A 26,853-nucleotide genomic window follows, 5' to 3' on the forward strand; every position below is an offset into this window, starting at 1 on the left:
TATGAATAATCAAGACATCAAAGTTGGTGCTTATCTCATTAGATTTTAAACCACCATGTCACTTTAGTACAAATGACCTTCCTCTGATCATGCGTAGAATCTTTTGATCATGCGCAGAAAGGAACTACGAACTGGCTTATTCAAAGGGTCTGTCAAATACCAGCAATGGACAGTAAGCTATCTGTTTCTTGAATCATTGTTTCTTTCTAGATGATTTTGTAAGCAGTGTTTCTCTCACTTTACCTGGAACCATCAAAGGCCTTAATCCTGACACCTCTGGAGTAGACTGTTCGAAAAACACAATACCACTTCCCCCAGGATCACCCCACTCAACCCTCAGTGACAATGACCTGGTCTGTGTGGATCTGAGCACCCCTCCAGAAGATATGGAACTCAGCAACACCAGATCCAGGCCGGATTTAAAGGAATCAGCTCCTGTACCTGATGCCACGTTTGTAGCTTCGCATCTTGCCTTAGAGGTGGGCCACCCTCTCTGCCATTCCCATTCATTCCCAGTGGATGATGACCTGTCTTCCATAGATCTGGTTACACCACCTGATCCGCAACTAAACACCACCACCAGATTAAAGATGGATTATGCAGAATCAGAAGAGGATGTGTCCTCTGCAGTCCCTGGCACCTGTCCAGGAGACAATCTTACATGCACACCCAGGTCATCCACAGAGGAGGATGACTTGCCCAGTATAGATATTGGTACCCGATCAATGAACAAAGACATAGGAAATTCCAAGCGGAGCATAGAACACAAGAATTCTTTCTTTCTTGGAGATGGTGCTACTGTGGAGGAATGTAGAGATTCAGTTGTGCAGGAGTCGGTGAAGACACCAGAGGCCAGTTTCTCCTACTCGCCCCTGGAGCATGTGGTAGAATCGGATTCAGAGGAGAGTGGAGAGGACATCCCAAACTTTGACATTGGAGATATCTTTTCATGATGATAAAGTCTTCAGTAGTGCAAAAAACGGATTGTGAGATAAGACTTTCAAGTTTGGAAATTTAGAGCTATTAATTTATAACATTTTATTGATGGTGTAATGACCTCATTATTTGCACCTTTCGCTGTCAACAACAACTGCAGATATTGTGTAGTCATGCAATATACATGATTAACCCATAGGACAGTCTCCTTTAAGGAGACTTATTTGCAATTTTTCTTTATCCCAAATGTTAGCAATCACACATGGAATATAAGAAAGAGAAAACTGTACCAAAAATATTAATACCCATTTCTGTATAGTAGGTGGTTTGGTTCCGGAATAAAAACATTACAAATTTTTGATGTTATATCCATATTTAATTATTTTGAAGTATGGAAATGATTATTGTTGCCAATTCGAGGAGCAAAAAAAGATTATTTAATCTTGACTAAGTTAAAACTTTGTACCTCTGGAATAATCTGAGTTCATCAAAATGTGTTACCTGTCCATTTCAAATTTACAAGGACAACAACTAAACAAAAAGGAATTCAATAATCAGATTTCAGCTTTATAGTGACATTTAATTCACATTTATTATATTGCATCGTGTCACACACATGCTACATAAGGGACACATAATATCTTTGTGCCAGCACTTGTGTAAATCAAACAAATATTTATCAATTATATAAAATATATTAAATAAAAGTCTAAAATAGCAAATACACTGCCGTGATTCATATACCATGATTCTGCCAATATATTCAATAGTGACATCTAGAGGAAAGGATAAACTAATATCCAATTTATAAAGTTGAAGTCATATTTCCAGCAAAGAAGTGTTACAATATCATTGCTTGTTGGAAGCAGTATCAATGTACACATAAGAGGTCACCTGTCATTCATGTCTCTCCAGAAAAGTTTTGGCAGTTTTAATGACAGTTTAAAGTACTTTTGTCAGCTACATAACCAATTATTTTTGTTCCAAAGCACTTTCATACTTTCTTGACAAATATGGCTGACCTTACATTACTACCAACACTGATCCTCCTTACAAGATGCCTGATTCTTTGATTATTCTTTGAATACAACGTGCTATCTTAATAGCCCACATTGAGATGACAATGTGAAAAGTTTACTTTTTATCATTACCAAATGTGACAAATCATATAAATTAATCATGAATTACAGGCATATCCCTCTTTTACACATAAATTCATCTTGTCTGTCATAACCTCTTTGAATATAAAATGTACATGCATATTCATAAATAATATAAAACATTCAAATTAATGTCAGAAGAGATATTTAAAGTAATTAAAATTTAGGAAATTTACAGACGTTCTAATTCCTTTAGAAAATTATTTATCGGCAAATTACTAAACAGAGCATTTTCTGAGCTGTATTCAAAATTTGTAAATATTGAGATACAAGGTTTTAAAATAACATTGATTTTCTAATGTATTCATGATACTTTGTAAATGCAGTATTCAAAATAATATGAATTGATGTCGTCTTTAGCTCAATCTTTGACCATGATTTATAAAAATACTACTAAAAACCTTCATTATAAATTGTAAGTTCATTTTGCACTATTTTCTAAATCTTTATAAAAAAAACTTAAACATTGCACAAGTACTAAACAAACTGAAACCTCATATGTGAGTGTCTGCATTACATAACATGCTTTCCTGCAATTTATGGAGTATTTCTATCACACAAGAGTGCCCTGGACAGAAAATGTGGAATCCCTTGTTAGTAATCAAGGAAGCCCCTAATTACAAAACTGCATGCCTCTGGACCCCATGGTGTGTGTAGATGTTAATACATGGTAGCTGTAAGGAAAAAATAAGTTTTAACCACGTATATGAATTAAGGATATCTCACAGACCTCGAAACCATTCTTACTTTGGATGGGAGAATCTGAATTGTTACTTTCTGAGCTTACATGTAATATTTCTACATAGTTTTTTCTACATACTCCAACTTGAGGAAAATCGTCCTAAGGTTTGCTAGTCTTTGTGTATTAATACAAAATCTAAACATTTAGGAAAATATGATTTTCAGAGTTATTTTTCTTGCAGTGTAAATGGGACCTACTGGTAAAAGTTTTAAAACAGTGTGTAGCACAAGTATTACCACATCCTGTTTGGTCAATGAGCAATAAGTGGTAAGAATGGTAAGAAAATGTATGGAAATTATGTACATGTACCTCAGTTCAGAAACACACTGAAAACTGAGAATCAAATATGTATTCCTTCCTGATATAACAAGGTCATATTTCTAATCTCATTAATAACACTTATCATTGCTTACCGGTAACGAGATTTCTTCATGACTTTGATGATCATAAGGAGCTTCCCATAATTCAAGCATAGTCTACTAAACCACACTTCACATTACGGGCAATATATTTTGGTATTGGTGATATTTCTATTGTTACCTGGGGCCCCGTCTTACAAAGACTTGCGATTGATCCGATCAATCGCAACTATGGAAAGCTAGCAAAGTCAACATATAAAATGCATGTTTGCTCTAATTTTTTTCTAGATATGAATGTATATACATAAATTCATTGATTTCTTTACAGTTCGGTGTGTTCTCCTTTGTTTACAAAGGACATTTTGCACATTTCCTGTAGAAAAAATTATGACACTGATGGATTTCCATAGAGTTACGAGTGATTGGATCAATCGCAACTCTTTGTAAGACAGGGCCCTGATGTTGCTTAGTTATTATTGTTTCAAACAGATCATTCAAGTAACTTGTTCACATTGCCTGCATATTAAATCATTTTGGGGAAGCTAGTGGAGAGACATTTGTAGAATAGAGAATTTGTGTGTGGGTGCATGTGTCTTCCTCATACTAGAATGAATATTTATAGGATATTGGCAAAGTGCAGATACCATTTCACTTGCCAAACAATACAATGTACATGTACAATTGCATTGAATTTTAGTTAGATATTCAAAAAGTTTATACTGAGTGAAACTTATAGAGTGATGAGTATATATTCCTTAATGAATCCAGCCAGTTCCTTCAAATACTCTTTAAAATATTGATCACTCTTCCAAAATATATGTTCCATTATAATATAAAGTTTATCATATTTTTGATTGTACATAATCATTCATTATTTATTTGGAGAGTATGAATAAATTGATAACATTGTAAAACAACATTATTTCGATATGACTACATCCTTCAACGACATGTATGTGATTATTAACAAGATATTTACAACTCACAAATTTAATTGATCCTAGTATTTGTAGAAATATCTTTCATGAATCCATATTTTCCATGAATACAGTGCCAATGTGATTCCAGTTTCCTATCTTTATCCCATATAAGATGACAGAATGTGTATGTATACATGATCAAAATTCTAATCCAAGTATTAAATATCATGTGCATTTAGTTCACAGTATTGGAATAATTTTAATAGATAGGTATATTGATCACAAAGTTATAAATACCAAGCCCTTTTCACAAAACAAAGAATAATTAAACAAAATAGAATACCTGGAACATGTTCTCAAAGCACTAATAGTAGTATGTTGAATTTTAAAAGCTTTTGTTACTGGACATGACATTTATAATTTGAATTGCTGAATAAAAGAGGTCCCCCGTTTCATAAAAAATTGTTTCAATAACATTTAGAATGAAATAAAAGCTATACAATATTTGTTCTCCACCAATCAAACTGAACCATTACGGTAGTTTGTAACTTGCCAAGTTTTGTGAAAAGTCCAGAACACTAGTGTTAGGTGAAATTTTTAATCAATTAAAACCATAAATAACCTGTTGCATTAGATATATCATATTGATATGAAAGAATATACCGACTCATCATAAAATATAAAAATAATTGAGGAACATGCTGATGCTTGTAGATATATCACTTCTTTGCTGGAAATTTATATTGATAGATTTCATCTAAAAAAATAAAACCGACAAGGCTCAGTTTTGCATTTGATGGCAAATAAAATACTTTCTGATTAAATTAAAAAATTCATATTTGGTGGCTAATTATTAATACTGCAGATTATGTGGGTATAAAAACATAATTTAAAATATATCTGGGTGTTTGTTTAGGTGTTTTTATCAAAGCACATTTGAATTTTAAATCAAATCTGTGAAAATATATCTAATATAAACCCCAGATTTGTTAAAATCCAACATTAATTGATACATAATATCAATAACATTATCAAATATCACAACATTCGGAACATTATCTATAAAAGTTGAAATGAGAAGTTCATGAACCGCATTGGAATGTCGTATTACAACATGAAAATGTATTCACTATGAAGTGTGTTTAGTAGTGAATTAATGGGGGTGTGCATCAAATATCCCATGAAATATCAAAATAGGAATAGAATCTGTATTACACTTTTGAAAGTTCACTGGAGGGATTATCTTGCATACCAATTCCATATTAGATTACACATTCATGTTTCTGGCATGAACACAATCATCAGATTTTTCAAAATATAATCAATCAGACACTATTTGTGACAAAATAAAAAACACAAGGTGAAATAAATAATGACTACCAAAACAAAGATCCTGATTGAAGTTATGTGATATGATAAAAACGATGATGGTGATGATGATGGTGATAATGATGATGAGATGATTGTGATGATGAAGATGATGGTGATGATAAAATGATGACGATAAGAATAGAGGTATGATGATGATGATGACGATGTCGTTGATGATGATGATGTATTGCGTATACATGCAATATCTCATGCACCACCATCACCCATAGGAGGTGCAATAATAGTAGCTCAGTTACATGAGAGGTTACATGTAAATGTGTAAGTGCCCATGTTTAACAACTTTGTGATATTTGAAAACATACTTCATTGATCAGTCTAGTAAAAGTATATCAGACAAATCAATCAAACTGAATATCATTGTAGTATTGTACATACTTATATTAATACCCTGCCTTTTACTCCAACAACTACTTACATTCACAGAATTAATGAAGTATCCACTCGGGTAAATACTAGTAAATGTAGATTAATGCGAATGCTTCAAATGATATTCAGATTTGCGACTATCTGGTACTCTACTGTAAGCTGGATATGGGTACCATTTTCTACTGATCCATGTACATCTTTGAAACCATGTAAATTATGAACAAACAATGAAAACCATTACTTTATACTATGTTATGACCTTCGGGCTGTTAAGCATTTCTAATGCTATTTGTAAGTTACGTATGACTGGAGGCCCATTCTTGAGCTAGAAAGAGATACCCACTTAATGGGAGTGAACCTTTGTATAATTCTAATCAATCTCGAAAATTTCAACTTAAAAAAGATCAGATTTTAACTTTCGCTGAATTAAGTTATTAAGAAACAAGAAAGGATCACCAATTATGCGAAATATCATGAATAAATTACAAATAGCTTAATGAAACAACCCACACTAAAAGAAACAAGGCACTGTGTAAACATTTTCAGTATATATTACACCTTTCAATACATCTGAAATACCCCAACATACAGTCTTTTGATGAAGAAATCTGGTTGATATGTGTTAGATTCAAAGCAAAACAAACACATTTCCTCCACAAAATAGGTAAGTAAATATGAGGATGCCAATTCCTTTGTGCACATTGAATAATTGACAAATGTGACCACCCACTCCTCAAAACCAATGCAGGTAAGGTTCTCTCTAATTAAATTTGGTCTCCAAAAGTAAAAAAAAAAAAATTGAAAAAAATAAGCTTGTCTGAAAGAGTAGCTCCTCTTCTCCATACTGTCAAAATTTGAAGTCGTAAGGTTAACAAAAGTTTTTTCTATGAGACCTACTTTCTGCTTGCACGGTATGAATCTTTAATGATCGAGTCAGTGAACACAAAACTTTAATCTTTATGCCTTGAAGCTCTCAATTAAATTCTTAGAGAAAGAATTGGATTATTGTTGAACTTGAATTTCGACGATTTATAAATCATTAAAAAAAATCTTCATAAAAATTTTAAAAAATCATTTTGACCCGCATACTATGTGTTTTGAGACAGACAGTCACAAATAAGTTTGAGTTTATAAACATACCACATGTTATTCTTTCCAATAGATTTACATTCAAGCTTAAGTACCCAAGCCCTAGTAGATCGGTGTCATCATAAAGCAAAGTTCGGTGGCATACTTCTAGCTCGTGCAAACTCTCTTGCTCTCAGGTGGCGCTCTAACTTGGCAAGATCGCTCTCCTCTGGAAGTAAGATATCGATACGAACCCCTTTGGAACGGAATCTTGCTAAACTTCTCTCGGTAATGTGTCGACAGTCTTTGACTTTCAATGTTTTCAGGTTCTCCAAGCTCCATAATTTGCTGTTTGGAATTAATAAATGGAGGGAGAGAAGCATACAGAATATATTTTAATGACAGAAGGAGACTATTGAAATGCTAACCATAAAGTAAACTCAAGTACAAATAATCTTTATTGATTTCTTATCAAAGCACAATTCATGTCACTACCGTACCAATATGAGCTTTGGATTATTTTACAATTTATTAACATATTTGAAATCGAGGGAACATTTTAATTTTCTAATGCTCGATGAGATCTATTCCATGAATATTATGATTCATCCATCTACTGAGCTGGATGCAGTTTCACTTGAAAAGATGTGCCTGGTGTTTATTCGCCTGATGAAGCCATCAGTGGTTGGTGAAGCGTCGCAACTACAAAGAATTGTGAGTTTCAACTTTACAATTTTCACAAATTTCCAGTAAAACTGTTTAATATTTCTAGATGCAAATTGAAATTTATATTAAAGGAGTAATAAGAACCAAAACCACGTTTAGTCCTGTGTTTCATAAGCCAATGATTCATTTGAAAAAAAGTCATTATGAACTCATCAATTTTGAATTCTTCCTATAAACATAGATACATTTAAAATGTATTAAAAATGACAGGTCAGACAGGATGAAATAATTCTCTGCACATGTATTGTAATTTTTGTGGTCTTAACACTTAAATACAAAACTGTAAATAAACAAATAAAGATATGTTAACTCACCGAACTGCATCATCTGTAATCCTCCAGCACCCTTGAACATCCAAGTACTCAATGTTTGGACAATACGCACAGATCTGATCTACTAGGAGATCAGTAACACCATACGCTCTAGCTACAGACAACCACTTCAAATGTGGGTGAAGCTGTAGCACCAGAGCAATGGTATCATCGTCCATTGCCCAGCATCCCTTGAGGTCTAGGTGTTCCAACTGGTCACAGTTCATTCCAACACACTCCACGGAGGTGGCTGTCACCTGCTGGCATTCTGCAAGGGACAGGCTGCACAGGTCTGGACACCGAGTGGCTATCCTGCGCACCACGTTAGTCGACAGGCTGGAGTTTTCAGAGATGCTGATATCCCGAAGGTTTCTGTTTGCTTCAATGACCGGTAGGATTAGATTGTCCGTGATCCACTTCTTGCAATTGGCAACGTTGAGTGTGCTGAGGTTCTTGGCCTCAGCTGATACCACACGGAATGCATCAGGAGTGAACTCTGGTCCTACAACGGACAGATCAAGGTGATGATTGGACGCAAAGAATATTGCAACCACGTCTCGGAATCCACAGGAAACTTGGCGCAACTGAAACAGGTCCCTGAGGTCCAGGAAGGGTAGAATTCTTGAGACTAAAACATCTTCCCAAGGAAGGATATCCAGGATGGTCGATCTAAAGTAAAGGAAGAAAAGAGATTCAACAACATAAGATAAATCATCCATCATTTCTGAATAAAAAGGGACCTGACTTCAATCACTTGCACTTTGCTCAGAGTAATACTTTCTTGACTCTTTTACCAATTTTTGAAGTATAACTTATCAATTCTACATTATATCTTTTTAAACATGAAAAGATGTTTGATTTGGATTTTAAAAGAATGAAAATGCTATAACCACTGGCAACTGATAACGGTTACAACCGGGCTTACCGCTTTTTCTTTGGCTTCACACATCCTCCAATAAGATGCTTCAATATTCTCATCAAGTTGGCAACCATCAATGCCATATTTCCACTCCCCATAACCATGCTTCACTACACAAGGGAACCTCGATAGCTCAATCCAGGCCAACACCGAAAAATGACTCTAAAAAACAAATCGTTCCTTAGAAATGATTTCTCCAAACAAGGCATCCATGGGTTGTACTAAATTTGTCCACACAAATCCAATTCATGTGTTTATTAGACTAATTTCGTCCCTCAAAAATCACATCTTCATGCAATCTTTATGAGAAAGAAGGCGTAGGGCCAACTCCCAGCTCATACGCTGGATTACGAGTGTCTTGAGGGCTATGGGTATTACAGCAATATGGCATTCTAAGTTATGACTGGTTAAGCTGCCCTTGGCATGAACCTAAAGAGCCAATGACACATCGAGCTAATCACAGCTGTCAACAGCCAAGTGTCTGATGTGATACATGCGTGCATATAAATGTATGTAAGAGTCTACACTCCTTCGTTAGTGATTAGGTTGACAAAGTGCTTCCAGATCTAGGGCTTCAAATTATAAGCTCCAGATTCCTATGCCATTTTTACAGTATTTCTTGTTGTAGGCTTCAATAGGTTAAGGTGATCAAATGACAGATATGTTTACCTTTTATCAATGTATGCATCATTCTGAATTTAATTCTCATTTTCAAATAAAAACATTATTACACAATATATAAAAATTTTATCTCATTTTCATGCAAAAGTCTCTTAATTGTATACAGCCAAGATTTCTTTCTTAAAGATAAGAAAACAAGTATTACACTAGTACTGAAAGCTCAGTAATTTTTCACTAATTAAATTTTGAAATCTTTAAATATAATAACCCTTGTGTGCATGACAACTTCAATTTAAACACAGGAGTCTAAAAATCTTACACTTTGTACCTAAATTTTTCTCTTTATAATGCAATATAACAAGTCAAGAGCCAAGTTTATCTCTTTAAAAATCTCTCTCTCTCTTAACAAGCCTACCAGTCTCAAACCAAACATTTCCTGCTCTTGTTTACAACCAAGCTCTTTGGTTTTAATCTAATTTCCACAAAAATTAAGGCAACTTGACATTAAAGGGTGAACATTGGAAGTTTGTGAGTGGTGGGAAAGGGCCTAGTTGCACACCTGTGTAGGAAAGAGCAGAATTTTTTTACCTAAATTCATGAAGAAGTATAAAAGTTATAACAATAATTCTCAATGCAGTGTTCATTTCAAACAATGAGTACACTGATATGAACATGTTAGTCAATTCTGATAACAAAGCTGTTATTCTGCTAAGAAACAAGTCATTGTATAGTCCAATTCTTACAATGTACAATCAAGTGGTGATTCATTTTGAAGGAAAACCTGGAGAAAATGATGGTAGTGAGGATTTAGAGGCTTCCTGTGAAAGGTGAAACTTGTGACACACACACCTGCCATTAACCATATTAAACAGACATGAAGGAGGAAACACATTTCAAGAACGAGAGGGGGGGGGGGGAAGGGGTGGGGGGAAGGGGTGGGGGTGAGAAAGAATATTTGGTGATGAGAAAAAGGGGGAATGAGGGAGTAAGGATGGGGTGGAAGGGGAGGGCTATAGAAAGATTGAGGCCCGGGGGGGGGGGGGGGGGCCCACTTCCATTGACGAGTGGATACCATGCACGACCACGGGATCTTGAAAAGCACCCTAAACACGTATTTTCCATATTCTGAAAATGCACCCCTTAACAAGTTTTGGCGTGTGAAACCCTACCCTTAACAAGTATTGGAAACAAATACTATTGGCAAGTATTCCCAGAACTGAGCCCCTAAACAAGTTCAGCGATGTATTTTCCATATTTTGAAAATGTACCCCTTAACAAGTATTGGAAACAAAACGATACTCTTATTAGCAAGTTTTATTGTTATGTCACGCGTCCGTCGGTCGTCGGTTTTACCTTTAGACACCATTATTTTGGTTAAGTACGGCCCCACCTTCCACACCTCGCGCAAATCGGACTCTAAACACGTAGTGTTGGGGCAAAAAGGACATCCTTTATAAAACATTTTGATTTTGTTTTATCATCCCCGCATATTTGACCCTAAACACGTATATTTTTCCGAGCGAAATAGATACCCTTTTTTCAATATTTTTGTGTTTTTGACACCCTTATCACGTTACGTACGTAACGTGCCCTATCTTGAAAAAGACATCCTTTTTACGTGTTTTTTTGGTCGCGCATGGTATCCACTCGTCAATGTAAGTGGCCCCCCCGGGGATTGAGGGGGAAGGGTGAAGGAAGGAGAAATTGAACAAAGGGCAGGGTTAAAAGAGACAAGGGGGGTGTTTCACAAAGATTTAAGTATAACTTAAGTCGCACTTAAATGCTGACACGTACAAGATATGCAACGCGCGATCTTATTGACAGATATGCAGTAGTGCGCGTCCTCATGACACGTTCTGACCAATGCGGTTAAGCCTTTCATACCGTACTCAACTCGGTATCAGAGATGCCAACTTTTGGAAATCAGAATTAGGGAGGATTTGCAACCGACACCAAATTATGTGCGCGTAGCGCACATCTCGAGCGCGGAGCGCTCGACCCTTGCGGCCGGGGTCGAGGGCCCGCCTTAGGGCCCTGGAAGCTCTGGGTTTCTAGATGCTCTCTGGTGCAATCTGACCCTTATTTTGGAGCATTTCACATGTTTTTAAAAAAACATTGTTCCCACTTTTTTGACATAAAAATAAAAATATCAAATATGCATTTTTACATGTAAAAAAAATGAGGGGACAATAGAAGAAAAGTACCTGTTCAACTATAATAATGAGGAATTATCCTCTTTATTATTATTAAAGCGCGGGTAACGTCTTCCTCCTCGCTGGTCCCTTGCTTGGTGAAATAAGTCAACAGGGTACTAGTGGAGCTCGAAGATCTCGTCTTCGCAATGTCCGTATGCCGTTTGCTCCCTACGTGCTTCCGAATATCATCACGACCTCCGTGCTCAACTTTAATGTCCACGCTGCAAATTGTGCAAAATGCATGGTAGATTCCTCTTTCCGAATACACGGGTACTGGAGACTGTATTCAGTCTTATACTTCTGAGACCATTTCTTGGTCTTTTTTTGTTGATTTTCCGCCATTTCGTGTCAATATCAACCCATCAATACGCCGAAATCACACACCGATATTCCATCGCACGACTCGACAAATCCAGCGGCCGCGAGCGCACACGCCTTGCGAAGCTAGCCGGGCCTACCGGCCTGGTGCACAGTGGATTCCCGTTGGGCATATCACATGCACCAGCTTTTCGCTGCTCCTTATTTGTCTGCCTTTCACACAGAATTTAGTAGCAGCGAAACGTAATGGAGTTACTACATGCTAAAGTCAGCAGACGATACATTTTCTTCCAATCCAATTTGATCAATGCAACAAAAATCGTAATTTCGGGAGGATAAGGATGGTAATCGTAAGGGCGGGAGTTGGGATGAATTTTCGGGAGCCTCCCGATGAAATCGGGAGGGTTGGCATCTCTGCGGTATATAAGTCATACAGGTACTTAAATGATCTTTGTGAAACACCCCCCAGAAAGGAGAGAAATGGAGAAAAGACAGAGAAAAAAGGAAAGAGGAGCAAGTTCAATAGGAGGATAGATAATTTAAATGTACCTACATGTAACACTTTGGGGCAAGATTCTTTATGGAGACATACATTGTACAGTACATGTACAGAGATCAATATTCTCTATTTTTCTAATGTCGGTCCAATGTATACCAGTGAGAAAGAGCCCATGAAAAGCCCAAAAGAGCTCTGGAAAACTATTAAGAAGGAGCCCTGGAAATTCCATAAGGTCCAATACCATCTGCAACACAGTGTCGCGCATTTAAATTTTGGCTGGTGAGCTTAAAAAGATAAGTGCCTTGGAAACTAATTCGGACCTACATAAGTTTATTTTCATGAACTCAGTTTCCTTAATAGAATTCTTGTCATGTAGTTTGTGACTAAAAAACTGACTATGTGTATTCATGCTTCTACAAATTCAGCAGAACCCATGGTGGACTTCACTATTACAGATATTCTTAGCAGCTGACGCAGACAAATTAGCACTTGGGATTAAAAGAGGTCCCTTGAGATTAAGCACAAGTGATGATATTAAAAATCATGCACTGGCATAGTAAATGTCATAAACCAATGAAGGAAATAGAATTGAGCCATGCATGAACATGCATTCAGACAGGTCTCGGGCAGATTTAACCTCAAATTTTTTATCTGCTATGACATCATTAGGTATGTCAGCATTTATGTATACATATTAAAATGCATGATAATGTTGGAAACATCTAGCTACACATTGGTCAGATGTAATTATGATTTATTCAATTCATCTATCAAGTTTTCAAAGACTAAATTTAATGTTTATCTTTAATGACACATTTATTCAATTAAGGACAAAAATCAAAGTTATGTACAGTGTACATGTACCTATTATGAGCTCACACTTTATAAAGTCATATAAGATTCCAAGAAGGTCTGCTAATTATAATGTGAGATGAGGGTTGCTTTCATCATAATTATCAATCAAAATAAGATTGATGAAAAAACATTGGGGTAACTATTAAACTAAAACTAAAGAGAGATTGTTATTCATATTAGAGCTTGATTCAATCCATGGACATCAAAGACCATGGCCTTAAATGCCCCGTTTTTTGGCCATGGAAATATGCTGTGCCTTGATAAAAAAGTGTCCTATACATAAAAAAAAAATAGTTATAGTGCTTTAGATTGAAATCATTATTATTACTATGGTCATCAGATCCTGATTAAATGTATGCAGTTTCTCGACTCCCTGGGGAGCTTTCGAAAAAAGAGTTCCAAGACTCAATAGCTACACGTAGACATACTACACGGAGGACTTGGCATCCATGTACATATGTACATATATGCTAACACCTGGGTGGATATTGGCAAAATGGCCTTGTCGCAAAAATTATGTTGAAATTATTAAAGGCCTGTCATATTACAGACTGAGGGTTCCTAGAACTGGCGTACAGATGGGGGAGGGGGCTTGGGGGCGCTTCCCCCTAATTTGTCATGACCAAGGGAAAAAAAGGAGAAAAGGAAAGAGAGTAGGATGAAATATATTATTTTCTGAATATTATGTCAAAATCACAAAATTGAATTTGTGTAAATATGACATGTCAAAAGTTTTGCCCAATACGCCATATCCAGCCCCCTCAAAATTTTTTGGCTCATTACACCACTGGTCCCCATAATCAGGAACCATTAGAAAATTAGAAATAAAGTGATCAATACAAAATTAAATTCAAACGGGAATTCCAATATCTTAAGTGATATATCTTAAAGTTATTGGTTAACATGGGTTTGACTTTAAAAAAATCTGAGCTACATGTAGAAGGTCACACTTGTCACCTGTGTCTGTGATATGTTACAAAAATGAAGCCCAGACAAAATTGCGTTCGAAAATAATTATTTAGTGCTTCAAAAATTGAAATATAAAGTGACCGAAAACACCATCTTAATTTCATCCCATACACTTATGTGTACTATTTAGGCGTCTATAAGACGCCTATTTACAAATTCGGGGTTTGCCTTGTAGTTTTAGCTTTTCATTCTCAATAATGGTTGTTTTCAGGGTTTATTAGTTCTAATACATGCACTTGTACAGATGTTTCATCTTGGTTTGAGAATTTTTTAAATCGGCTGCTCACAAAGTTAAACAATACCTTTAAGTGATGTCAATGTTCGTACAGTATGTTACTTTAAAAGGCAAAAGTCCCAAACTGGTATTTCAAGGTAGCCGAGCAAAAGCCAGGGTAATAGCAGGGCCTGCTGGGAGAACAGTTTTAGGAACAGAAGTGGCTACCCTGTGTAAAATATTATTTTTTTGTTATTACAAAGTGTATTAAGTCGTTGCATTTAATCTGTTCTAAACAAAATTCTTCTTCAATGTCTGAATTCATTGTCAGGTTAAAGGTATTGTTTAACTTTGTGAGCAGCCGATTTAAAAAATTCTCAAACCAAGATGAAACATGTGTACACGTGTATGTATTAGAACTAATAAACCCTGAAAACAACCATTATTGAGAATGAAAAGCTAAAACTACAAGGCAAACCCCGATTTTGTAAATAGGCGTCTTATAGACGCCTAAATAGTACACATATAGTGTATGGGATGAAATTAAGATGGTATTTTCGGTCACTTTATATTTCAATTTTTGAAGCACTAAATAATTATTTTCGAATGCAATTTTTTCTGGGCTTCATTTTTGTAACATATCACAGACACAGGTGACAAGTGTGACCTTCTAGCTCAGATTTTTAAAAAGTCAACCAATGTTAACCAATCACTTTAAATGAAAGCATAATAGGTGAAAGAGGCAAACTAATATCTGATGAAATGAGAAAGATTTACTAATTACAGAATCCCACCATTTTCATTTAAAATTTATCATTGCTTATTAAGACCACTCAAATATAAAATGGGACAAAACTTAAGAACTCTATCAGAGCTTAATCTACATGTATAAAGGGCCTTTATCGAGCAAAATATTACAATCATCATGCTAGGGTGTGACTGAAATCACAGCAAATTCAATTTAGATTTTTTTTTTAAAGAATCAATCAATAATGTCAATACATTCATTAGAATAATGCTATCTTTGATCTTGGTAAAACTTAAGACAAGCTTTAACTTCCCAAAGATACTTGTCAGAGGTATCGGAAAACAGGATCTCACACTGATTGGCATCAGAGAACTTCATGGGAAATATTCATTTGCTGCAAACTTCTTTTTATATTACCCTCACATTCACCACTAGAGGGCACTGGACACTGGTTGTGTTGTCTGACACATAAATCACTGTCAATCTACATGTATACGTATGTCTCTAGTTGTCTACGACCTTATATTAGACTCTTTTCAGTGTTGGTTGATTTAAAATCAAGAAACTGAGAGAAAGAGAAGAGGACAATATAAAATAAATGAGATTAAAGGTTTGACTTAAAAAGAGGCCCTTTTTTACTGTAAATTAGTACAATATTTGTGACCTGCCACCTAATTTTGGTTGCTCAAAATTATTAAATTTGAAGCAAAATTAATCAAACTTGAAAAAGAAAAATGTTCTTAGCTTTGAAATGATAAATAACTTTATGAAACTTTATGCAACTGAATCTTATAATAATAATAATAATAATAGTAATGATGATGATGATGATAATAATGAATGATGATAATAATAATATTAATGACTATTATTATCATTATTATCATTATTATTATTATCATTATACATGGTTCTTCAATCACTATGCCACTAAAGTCAAATCGGGTCACATCGCTGAGGAAGGCTGCAAATACTCCATGTAGTGGCCAAAAATTTCAAGGTAATTTTTCGAGTTTTCTTTTCGTGTTGAGAACAAAAGTTCAAATTTTCCTTATCATCATTATTATCAATATTATTTTTTAATTTTAAAATCTCAATATATATCAATCAATCAGCCAATCAATTCAACTGACGTATGCCTTTATAGAGTAAAAAGGAAATTTGTATACTAATAATCTCAACAGTCTCCTCATTCATGACAACATGGTCAATTCTGGGATACCACAACCTGACCCCCCCCCTCCTGTGCATGCACATGACATCATCTGATTAAGATAAAAACTAACTTGATTTACATAGTACTGTATGTATGATAGAATCTGCCCAATTCGAATCTCTTGGGACAAAATAAATCTATTCAATCTTGGCAAAAAGTTGGTGTGAATAAAAAGAGAAAAATCAAACAAGAATAACACTGAAAAATTCATCAAAATCGGATGTAAAATAAGAAAGTTATGACATTTTAAACTTTTGCTTAATTTCACGTAATAGTTAAATTCATATCCTGATTGGTATCCTAAATTGCATCTATCTTGTAAATACAAAGTTCTCTGACCTATAAAATAAGGCTCATATTATTATACAAAATACATATATCCTTGACAACGATTCAAAAGATATATTATTATTACTTTATTTTTTGAGGTGTCATGTTCTCACGGTTAGGACTTTCGTCTTTCAATCTGAGGGATGCAGGTACAATTTCTCGACAAGATGGGTTTTCCTTCAACAAGTAATTTACCAAAATTGTGCTTTACTCAACCCAGGAGAGGTGAATGTGCACCCGGTAGGAATAAATTCCTCAAATGCTTAAAGGACAAGTCCACCCCAACAAAAAGCTGCTTTGAATAGAAAGAGAAAAATCAAACAAACATAACACTGAAAATTTCATCAAAATCGACTGTAAAATAAGAAAGTTATAACATTTTAAAGTTTTGCTTAATTTTTCAAAACATTTATATGCACACCTTGGTCGGCATGCAAATGAGGGGACCGATGACATCCTCCACTCACTATTTCTTTTGTATTTTATTATATGAAATATGAAATATTTTGATTTTCTCGTCATTGTCATGTGAAACAAAGTTTCATTCCTCCCTGAACACTTGTAATTCAATTATTTTAACATTTTGTGGTTTAAGCAAGGGGGTCCTAATTGTTGAATTCATAAAAATTGAAATATTGTATTATTCAAACAATAAAAAACAAAAGAAATAGTGAGTGAGTGACATCATCGACTCTCTCATTTGCATATCACTGAGTTGAGCATAGAACTGTTTTGTGAAAAATAAGCGAAACTTTAAAATATCATAATTTTCTTATTTACATCCGATTTTGATGAAGTTTTCAGCGTTATTCATGTTTGATTTTTCTCTATTTATTAAATCAACCTTTTTCTGGGGTGGACTTGACCTTTAAGTACCCGATCATTGTAGGCATGCTAAAGCCGGGTAATAGTAACATAAATAATCAGGGCAAGGGCCAGCTGGGAGAACAGTTTTCGGAACTGAAGTGGCTACCCTGGGTAAAATATGACATTACTATTACGGACGGTAATAATATTTCCTTACCCATCATCTGGCACCATATTCAATGGATTATCATCATCATCTTCATCATCCTCTCTCGACTCCTGCTTTCCTTTTTCTCGGCTGACCTTGGTCCAATCACACTCCGGCAAGAAAGAGAGATTCGCCGTCATCGACATGAACGTCAGTCGGTTCAGGACCTCATAGTCAGGTTCACCATTTTTGTCATCTCCCTCACCATTCATCACATCTGATTTTGATTTCCTTCGATGCTGTCCTCCCTGCTCTTGGAGTTTTCTCTTTGAGTTTGTTTCCTTATCTTCATTTTGAAGGGTGATCACTTCTTCCCATTCCCCTCCATCACCATCCATCTTGCTTTCAATCTGATATTTTACAACTATTCACATGGTGTATATTTTGAGACTTCTAATTCATTTCAAGTGCAGTTTACAGACCAAGAGTAACAGTTACCTGTTGAATACAAAGACGAAACAAAATAAAGTGATTATCATCGATTTTAATATCCCTTTGATCAAATGTGAAAAAATCTTCAAGGCCAAGATCTGTAGTCTAGATCACTTGTACTCAGTAACATACAAAAAAATATAAAAGACAGAAAATGGTAAACAAAACATAAACAAACAGATGTAACATGAGGCAGGTTTGAAAGGAAACGATAGGGTAAGGCACGTCAGGAATAATTACAGGGCTCAAATTAAGAATTCAAAGGAGCAATGCCAATTGTTAAAAGAGCGCCTCAACTTACTCTGGGGTTGAAAATAATTACCAGTACATAAAACAGAGTAAAATTCACAAAAGCAAACCAAACCACTGAAAATTTCATTAAGCTCTAGATTCTATATGAGAAATAACAAACTAAACAAAGACAGTTACTGAATTCTAATTTTAGCAATATTTTTTAAAACAGTTGAGATGTACATCAATGGGTGATTTCAAGTTAAAGGGATGGTCCGGGCTGAAAATATTTATATCTGAATAAATAGAGTAAAATTATCAGAGCAAACGGCTGAAAATTTATCAAAATATGATAACAAATAACGAAGTTATTGAATATTAAAGTTTATCAATATTTTGTGAAAACAGGGAATATATGCACATGGTCATGAATGTGTTTCCTTTGGATTGTACTAAAAATATGAATTCAATAGTTGTAATCATCTTCTATTCTGTTCTCTATATTTCCCAACATTTTGTACTAAAATCTAAAAATTGATGAAACTTTGCTTTTTCCAAATGACTTTCTATATTGATCGTCCACACAACCTGTCCGGAGTCTCCGGACACAAGACAACCGAGTCTATAAATTATACCGGTAATTAAAGACTTTTTAGTCTCAAATTGAATAATTGAATGCCATGCCAATTTCTGTATGATGGTGATCCCCAAGTCTGCGCACCTAACAATTTGAGTTAAGATTTAACATGAATTTCTTTTTATTTCACAAAATCTTTCTCATAATAATGTTCCTTATATTATTATGAGTAAGTGTACCAAATATCTCATAAAAATTTGAAATATAGGATTTTCTGGGAAAATTCGCGCGCACTCATTTTCAGATTGAAAAAAAAAATGGTACCGTACGCTGCCCAATCGTCGCTCAGTTTACGTATTTTCCTTCATGTTTCATTCAATTAGCTACGATACCCTTACTTCTATAAAGTCACCTGAAAGAGAAAATACTGGAAAATTGTTTCATAGGATAATAATTATATGTCTTCAAAGCACCACTGTGTAATTCGCCGTTTTCGGCACCCCTTGCGCCTGTCCCATTCGCCGCTCACCACTGCCGTAACTCCGCTCACTTAGCCCGCGCATTCATACATGTAGTTTATAAGGCCTGATACTGTCTAACTCTTTTTTCTACCCTTTTTTCTTGCACTTCTGAGTGAGAAAGTGTGTAATTTTGTTGTGATTAAAGGTATTGTTTACAAGTTTTATAGTACTATACACTGTATAAAATGTTCCTTTCGCCAAGTGCAATTATTTTTAGGGCCTCAAAATTTTTGTTACTGATTTACGCCTATATCATTTTTTTATCCTCCAAACTTTATTCCGTATTTTTTTATAAAATACATATTTTCAAAAAACCTTTCCCGACAAACTATAAACTGATTTCAATTGTCTAATAATATGAATATGATTCTAATCCATTCTTGAATTTTATGAGTGTATTATTATTATTTATTTATTTATTTATTTCGGAAATGAAAAGTATATGAAATTGGAACAATGTATAATACAACATTAACAGAGTATAGATTGAGCACCCACTGGGTCAAATACATTACTGTTGTCAATAAAGACCATGACCCTAACCAGTGCTATAAGGGTGCTTACATAAAATCGGAAGCGGATAAAAGAGTCAGCATGAACAAAAAGGTTTAAAGAACAATATATATAATAGAATAACATGTGTGATATAGTTAAGTTAACTTAATTAACTTAAAATATCAATATTGATGAATTTACATCTTATAAATAAAACGCTATAATGCTCTTTTAGCACATTCGCCATTCAAGGTAATCATTTTCGCCACTCATCCAACTTGAGTGCCCCCCCCCCCCTGTCGTCACTTCCGCTCATTGCCCCCTGATGCCATTGACCAATGATTTCCATTATTATTTTTTTTTACTATTAGAAATAATTATTTGCATCCTCCTTCAGGTTCTAATTCAAATTTGTTGCTTTTACACTGTCTTGACTCATTATTTACAAGTAAGTATTCATGTATCCCACTTTTTTGTTTACTTTTTCGTTTACTCTTTATTTATTCCCCTACTTTTTAATGTCGTATTGATATTTCATGGGACTCTCACTGCATATTCTTTGGAGCCTTCAACCAACAAGCTTTGCTTTTACTCTTAGCTCCCTCATATCCACATCTCTCATTTTCTTTCTTTGTCATTATTTTAGAATCAATTACAAGAATACATTCTAGTACTTTTTTTATTGTTATATTATGTATATACATTTCATATTTTTACGATGTTTATTTATGCTTATCTATGAAAACTTGTATTGTATAATATTATTGTTTGTATTGAATTGTTGATTTTTAGAAAATGTGAAATGTTTGTGTGAATAGACCTTGAACCCTGAACTCCGATAATATTTTTTTGGGGGATTCCCTTGTATTGACTTTCATAAAAAAAAAGCTCATCTTGAAAAACAACAATAAATATTTAATCACCTCGCTGGTTTAACCCTAATTCTCCCGGGGGGGGGGCCATAATGGCCCCCCCCTCGACAATTTTCGCGATATATCTGCTTCGCGAATTTTTTTTACCTCGCCGCTCACTGACTTTTTACTTTCAAGTCTCGCGCAAATTTTGAGACCAAATTTGTGACGCCCGGGTACGCGGTTACGACATTACGCAACATTATATAAGTGCATGTCAGACCCAAAATTGCTCATAAACGTGATTTCATGTACAAATCCAATGCAAATAGTGTATTTAGCCAAAATTCATAAATGTATCATTATTTCTACTTTTACTGATTAAACTTAATTAATTTTGCCTTGTTTATGATCAGAATTAAGTCTGGAACGATTTACATTGAAAAAACAATAAAAAACCAAAAGTAAAAAAACAAAGAAATACATAAGAAATTCATAAAACAATAAAATACATAAGAAATTGATTTCCAAACCGAAGTTTTTTTTAATTGCGATTGTTAAGAATGCTACAAAGAATATTTTTACCAAAAATTAGCATTCTAGGAGCTTTATTTAGTGAATTAGAGCAAAAAGTATGATTTATGCATAAATTAGCATAATTAATTCATATAAAATAAAATCTCAATATTTTGGAAAATTTTACCATACAGCCTTGTAGATTACATCACACACTACCAGCGTGCAAATTTTTGCGTCGCTCGCGCGATCGGCGGCCGAGATCTTAAGGGGGGGCCATAATGGCCCCCCCCGGGAATGACAAGAATCAAAATACCCCGGGAGCTTGAGGGTTAAGTTCATATTCAAACTCCCGTCAATAATAGGAGTGGGAAAAATGCACTCAAGAAAATTATATTTGTTCAAAATAAATTGGTCAATTTAAATCCTGTGGCGTTTTCAAACAAAACATAATTAAAAAAAGGAAATCTCCAGAAACATGACAAAGTTTCATCTATTCAAATCAATCAGGAAACTACTGACCGAGTTCAAAAGGCCTAGATATAGGCCCATTAGTGTGAACATTTTTCTTATTTATTCATTTAAATTCTTTATTTTATTTAGATTTATAGATATGAATCAGATATAGGCATGCAGATAATGGGCCTAACATAAAATATATGTATCATTAGGCTCATAAGTTATCACATAGGCCTAATTACACATCTATTTGAGGTGACGTGTATAAAATCCTTGTTTCATTCCAATTAAATTATCCCTAAATTTCATACTCAGAGTAAACATGGTAAATAATATTGGTATTCATCAAAATATGAATAGGCCACATAAAAAAAAACAGCATTACGATCGATAATAGCCTATAGAAGACATGCCAGGGGCCGCGGAACCGGGGGAGGGGCTTGGCACCCCAGAAAAAAAAACTATCCCTATATCTCCAAGTTGTTTGTACGTCGGTATTGATAAACATCGAAGTCTCATTTTTTAGCATTGATGACCCGACGATTCGTTATAGAGCAAGATAATTTTTGTAAAACTTTTTCCAAACACTTTGGGCCGGGACAATGATTACAATTAAATCTCGAAATATTTCTGGTGAACAGTGACAAACTCTTTTGATCATCTTTCAACATCTCTGTAAACGTCAGCTTATCTGCCTGCTCCATGATAAATCGTTGACGACCGAGGGGCTTTTATTTGCCGTCACCCTCAGCTAAAGGGAGAGCGGGAGAGAGAGGGGGAGATAGAGAAGAAATCGAAGGAGAAATGAGAGAGGAAAATGTAAGAGTATAAAGAAGAAAAAATGGCCGCGTCGCAAAAAAGACAACAACGGAAGAGGTATCAATCAAGGCCGGAATAGGAAAATAATGAAATGAAAAAAAAAGATTAAGAGGAAGGAAAAAAAAAGGAAGAAGACAAGACGAAAATTAGAGTTCGGGGACCAACAAATACCTGTACCCTTCATTTAGAACAAAATATAACTATTCAGCCTGCGCTTCGCGCCCGCATTGCCCGTTTGTTTCATTATTCATGTCTTGTTTTCAAGTCATTCTCGGTTTGTAAGATAAAACATCATTACAAAAGTGCTTAAAATGTCTTGTTTTTATCTGAATCAGGGGTGGAAATCTCTCCCAAAAAGTAGGGGGGGGGCAAGGGGCTGGAAAATTTGACAAGCAAAAAAATTTTGTTCATGAATTCATATGACACTCGATCTCTTTTCGATCTCTTTTAAGACTTACTTTATTATTCATGCATTACAGTTATAATCTGCCCTAGCTACATAATGAGCATAACTTTTATAGGCTGATCAATCGAGCTGATTTCTCTTAGAAAGTTGTACAAGCAAATATTACCACTATTCTTATTGAAGCGATGTTTCTTATGAGGTAGGCCTATATACTGAATTTAGTGAATTATGACCTGAAATAAATTCAGACATTCCTACATTGTTTACACTTAATTTTCATCTCATATTAAATTTATGAGTTGAACTAGTAGAGTAATCAGGCGTTACCATGGCAACATACCATTACCATGCATTCAAATGAACTTATCCATGCAGAACACTCTGTTGTTGTTTAATTTAAATATATAAATTAAATGAGTTGCTCGAACCTATGTAGATTGTTTTGCATTTTCATTGTCATTTTCCACCTTTAATTTTTTCCCACCATAATGTTGATTTATGATGGCAATTCAATAAATGCCCCCAACGTACATGGCCAAAGTTCATTGACCTTAAATTACCTTTGACCGTGGCATGACCTGAAACTCACTATAGGATTTTCACTGACTCCCTTATTTCTAAGTTTCATGATAGCTATAGAAACCTATAGGCCTATTTCAAACTTATGATTACATTTCACAAACTTATCCTGTTTTAAGATTTCAATGTTTACGACGCCGTCGGAAAAAGCGGCGCCCTGTCTCTACAGGCAATCAATTGTATTTTTCTGCGGGAAAGATAAGCCGTTACCATGGCAATGGATCTTTTGCAAATACTTTGATGACTTGATATATCTATATCTAGAAATTGAATTTGGAAGGCTTAAGAATGATAGATAGGACCATTTAAATTGACATTAAATATGCCATATAGGCCTATAGGCTCAATATGTTATTTTTTTAAAACATATTAATCAGTTGCCATGGCAACGGTGGAAGGAGGCATTTATGAATTTGGCAACAAGCGGATTCATGTTCAGCACCATAAAAATATAGGAAATGACACAAAAAATCAGATTCTAAAGAAAAGTCTACTTGAAAAATTCTGACAATTCTGTTTAGACCCTATACACTTACAATGATATCATTATCATACTACAGTCAGGGTGAGCGAAGTTAGGGCAGGCTGCTATCTCAAGGTATGCCCTCGCTAATTCATTCACACAACAAATATTCATTCTAGAAAAAAATGTCATGACGACATATCAGGACCTCCCGCACCTTCGACTCTCACATTTTCATTCATCATATAAGAATATAAAATTTTTCACTGTTTTTAGGAGTTTTTAAAGTGATTGAAAAAAACCTTAATTTGGTGCAGTTGCGGTACAGTTGATCGAAGTTCAAACAGTTATCGGGTTACTTTACATTTAACGCAGTATTTCAAGATTTATTAAGGGATTGATTTTATTTTTCCACACTTCGGTTTTTCATGTAATGGTCTCCTCTTGGGTGCTTAATTATGCGAGTATACTAAATAAGGAATTTGGGACGAATTTAAAATGATAATCATAATAAGCAGCGTGCGCATCGCGCTTGTGAGGGTGAGCGAGAATTGGGCAGCATACGGTACCCCATGTCTGCGCACCCATTCACTTTGCACACGATTCAGGGATTTTGATGAGAAAGGCTGCATTTTTAGGCCATCACATGGAATGTCTAAATTTAATTATTTTTCCACCATTTTGAGTCGGATTTTTCAATGAATATCTGTATATGTGTTGCATGTGTAAAGTTTGTGTTTGTTGCGTATCTTCTTTAATTAGATTTAGAATCGTGCAGATACGCGTTTGCGCAGACAAGGCCAAGGGTAGGGACCTCGTTTATTAGTGTGAGTGGGACTGCGCAGACTTTGACCTTGGTCTTGGGGCACCCATGGGTTCATACCGTCTCGCGTGCGAAGGAATATCAGTCATATGCACGCGACACACACAACACATCCAAAATATACTGGGCTTTTGCCCACATAAAATATCACGCATAATCTGGTATTTCACATTCTGCTATGACACTTACCAAATCATTTAGATCCTTCCGTGACTTCTCCTTGAAGTTTCTTTAAAAAATATGTATATTTTCTTGATCTTTAGTAAAGATTTCACTGAGATAAAAATTGGTCAGCGTGGATATCAATTTTCGCCTAAAGAGGGCGCGCGATTTATATTCATATCAAAGACACGACAAGGGAAAGACTAGGCACCTACACTATTTTACACGCAAATCGACGCAAGGCATTACGCGAAGTCCGTGAAGTGTCCGATCTTTTCAATGTATAGACTTTAGTTTGGTATACCGTATTATTGACGTTCGTTAAAGCTTGTACTGCTGGTTTCGTTCCAGGCATGTGCTGATGTGTATTTTTTTCAATTTCTTTTTATTAGTCATCGTTTTAAATTAATTGCAAAAAAGTGTTATCATCGCCAATAGTAATCTTGAATTATGTTTTTGAAGGTATTTCATTTATTGGTGTCCATAATTAGTAAATTAATCATAAGAATTGCGCATTCAAAGAATTTAGACACAGTTATAAAATTACCGAGGAGCTGAATCAAGGTTGTGAAATTTATTAGCGCCACCAACGGGCTTCCTTGTATTTCCGTAGAAAAGACAAACGAAGTCACTTGCTAGGCCGAGGTAAGGGAAATTTGCTCTTTTTGTAATGAAATTATTTACAAATCATATGTATAATTTTCTAAGGTATTGGCAATTGCTACTTACCGGAAAGAGCCCCGGTGCGTAGCGAGAAGGAGTTTCGGCAAATATTACTTCAGCAATGAAGCGATGTTTGCCGACTACTTCAAAATCCAGGGTCAAACACGGTCCCTTGTACGACTACGAGTACGAGGTTAGTATATATAGTAGTACCTCGTATCGCCTAGTAGTATTACTACTTAGTCTGACCATATTGGTAGGTCCATGGTCTGACTTAGTGTGAGTGGTCTTCAAGTTGGGCCTGGCCTTGGGGGGACTTGCCATATAACAAAATTGTGGAATAAAATAATTAAAAAGATACCAGTATATAAGGTGAAAAAGAAAAAGTAAAAAAGAAATGTAAGAAGTTAAACTCATTCTGCAAAATGCAGCAACAATTTTATGATATTCGAATTCGATCTTGATATTAAGTCAATTGACCGACTACACATGCGATTTTTAAGCACGCGTGTAGCACTTATTCATCACATTTCTGTGATATCATCACTCGAATAGCACAGGGGCTAAATCACCTTACAGTTACCGGTACATAACCATGATGAGATGTCACGACCTAGCCCTAGGTGATCTTGGATGATAGGATAGCCAGGGAGCCAGGGCCAATTTATGCGGCTTTTTACCTGCTCTCTAGATCTCGAAACCCTGTAGATAGTCTACTGTCAGATGTTACAATCTTCAGGTTAGCAATCCACTTCAGTCAATATTCAGAGATTTATCTACAAAAGTACAAGTCTTCAGTGACACTGACAAGAATATCCCTTGATATTTATTAATTTGGGCGATTGCACTTTTGAAAGGGGATGATGAAAATGAATAAACTTTGATATCAGAATTTGTATTTTTTTACTACCTTATTGCAATATATCTGATATTTAAATATTAATTGAATAACTTAAGATTTTATTTAAATATATGTT

The 26,853-nt window shown here is 35.1% G+C and overlaps 2 protein-coding genes across 7 annotated transcripts in view; one reads left to right on the plus strand and one right to left on the minus strand.

Moving 5' to 3' along the window:
• Positions 1 to 1,505, plus strand: part of LOC129281362 (5'-3' DNA helicase ZGRF1-like) — a 40,201-nt gene extending 38,696 nt beyond the window's left edge. For all 3 annotated transcript variants that reach the window (XM_064113545.1, XM_064113543.1, XM_064113544.1), the window contains one exon: positions 211 to 1,505. In XM_064113545.1, the coding sequence (XP_063969615.1) occupies positions 211 to 953 (743 nt within the window). In that variant the 3' untranslated portion in view covers positions 954 to 1,505. The remainder of the gene's footprint in view (positions 1 to 210) is intronic.
• On the minus strand, positions 1,496 to 26,746 carry LOC129281802 (F-box/LRR-repeat protein 15-like). 4 transcript variants are annotated; one of them, XM_064113547.1, is made up of 4 exons: positions 26,557 to 26,746; positions 17,889 to 18,317; positions 7,984 to 8,649; positions 1,496 to 7,291 (listed from the first exon to the last, which is right to left on the minus strand). In XM_064113547.1, exons 2-4 carry the CDS (start codon positions 18,215 to 18,217, stop codon positions 7,084 to 7,086), a joined length of 1,203 nt encoding a protein of 400 aa, XP_063969617.1. In that variant the 5' UTR covers positions 18,218 to 18,317; positions 26,557 to 26,746; the 3' UTR covers positions 1,496 to 7,083. The 4 variants fall into 4 exon arrangements, with proteins under 4 accessions (XP_063969617.1, XP_063969616.1, XP_063969618.1 ...); XM_064113546.1 differs by having other exon boundaries at positions 26,471 to 26,722; XM_064113548.1 differs by having other exon boundaries at positions 26,449 to 26,712.
• Between the last annotated feature and the right edge of the window lie 107 nt (positions 26,747 to 26,853).

The sequence above is a fragment of the Lytechinus pictus genome, chromosome 18, assembly GCF_037042905.1.
Source record: "Lytechinus pictus isolate F3 Inbred chromosome 18, Lp3.0, whole genome shotgun sequence".
NCBI lineage: Eukaryota > Metazoa > Echinodermata > Echinoidea > Temnopleuroida > Toxopneustidae > Lytechinus > Lytechinus pictus.

Bases quoted from the DNA above. Each gene is read 5' to 3' on its own strand.
- LOC129281802 (XM_064113547.1), bottom strand. From the start codon at position 18,217: ATGGATGGTGATGGAGGGGAATGGGAAGAAGTGATCACCCTTCAAAAT. The intron at 8,650-17,888 runs GTAAGGAAATAT...CCTTTACTTTAG, and splicing joins AATATGGTGCCAGATGATGG to ATCGACCATCCTGGATATCC. The intron at 7,292-7,983 runs GTGAGTTAACAT...AATTCCAAACAG, and splicing joins ATTACAGATGATGCAGTTCG to CAAATTATGGAGCTTGGAGA.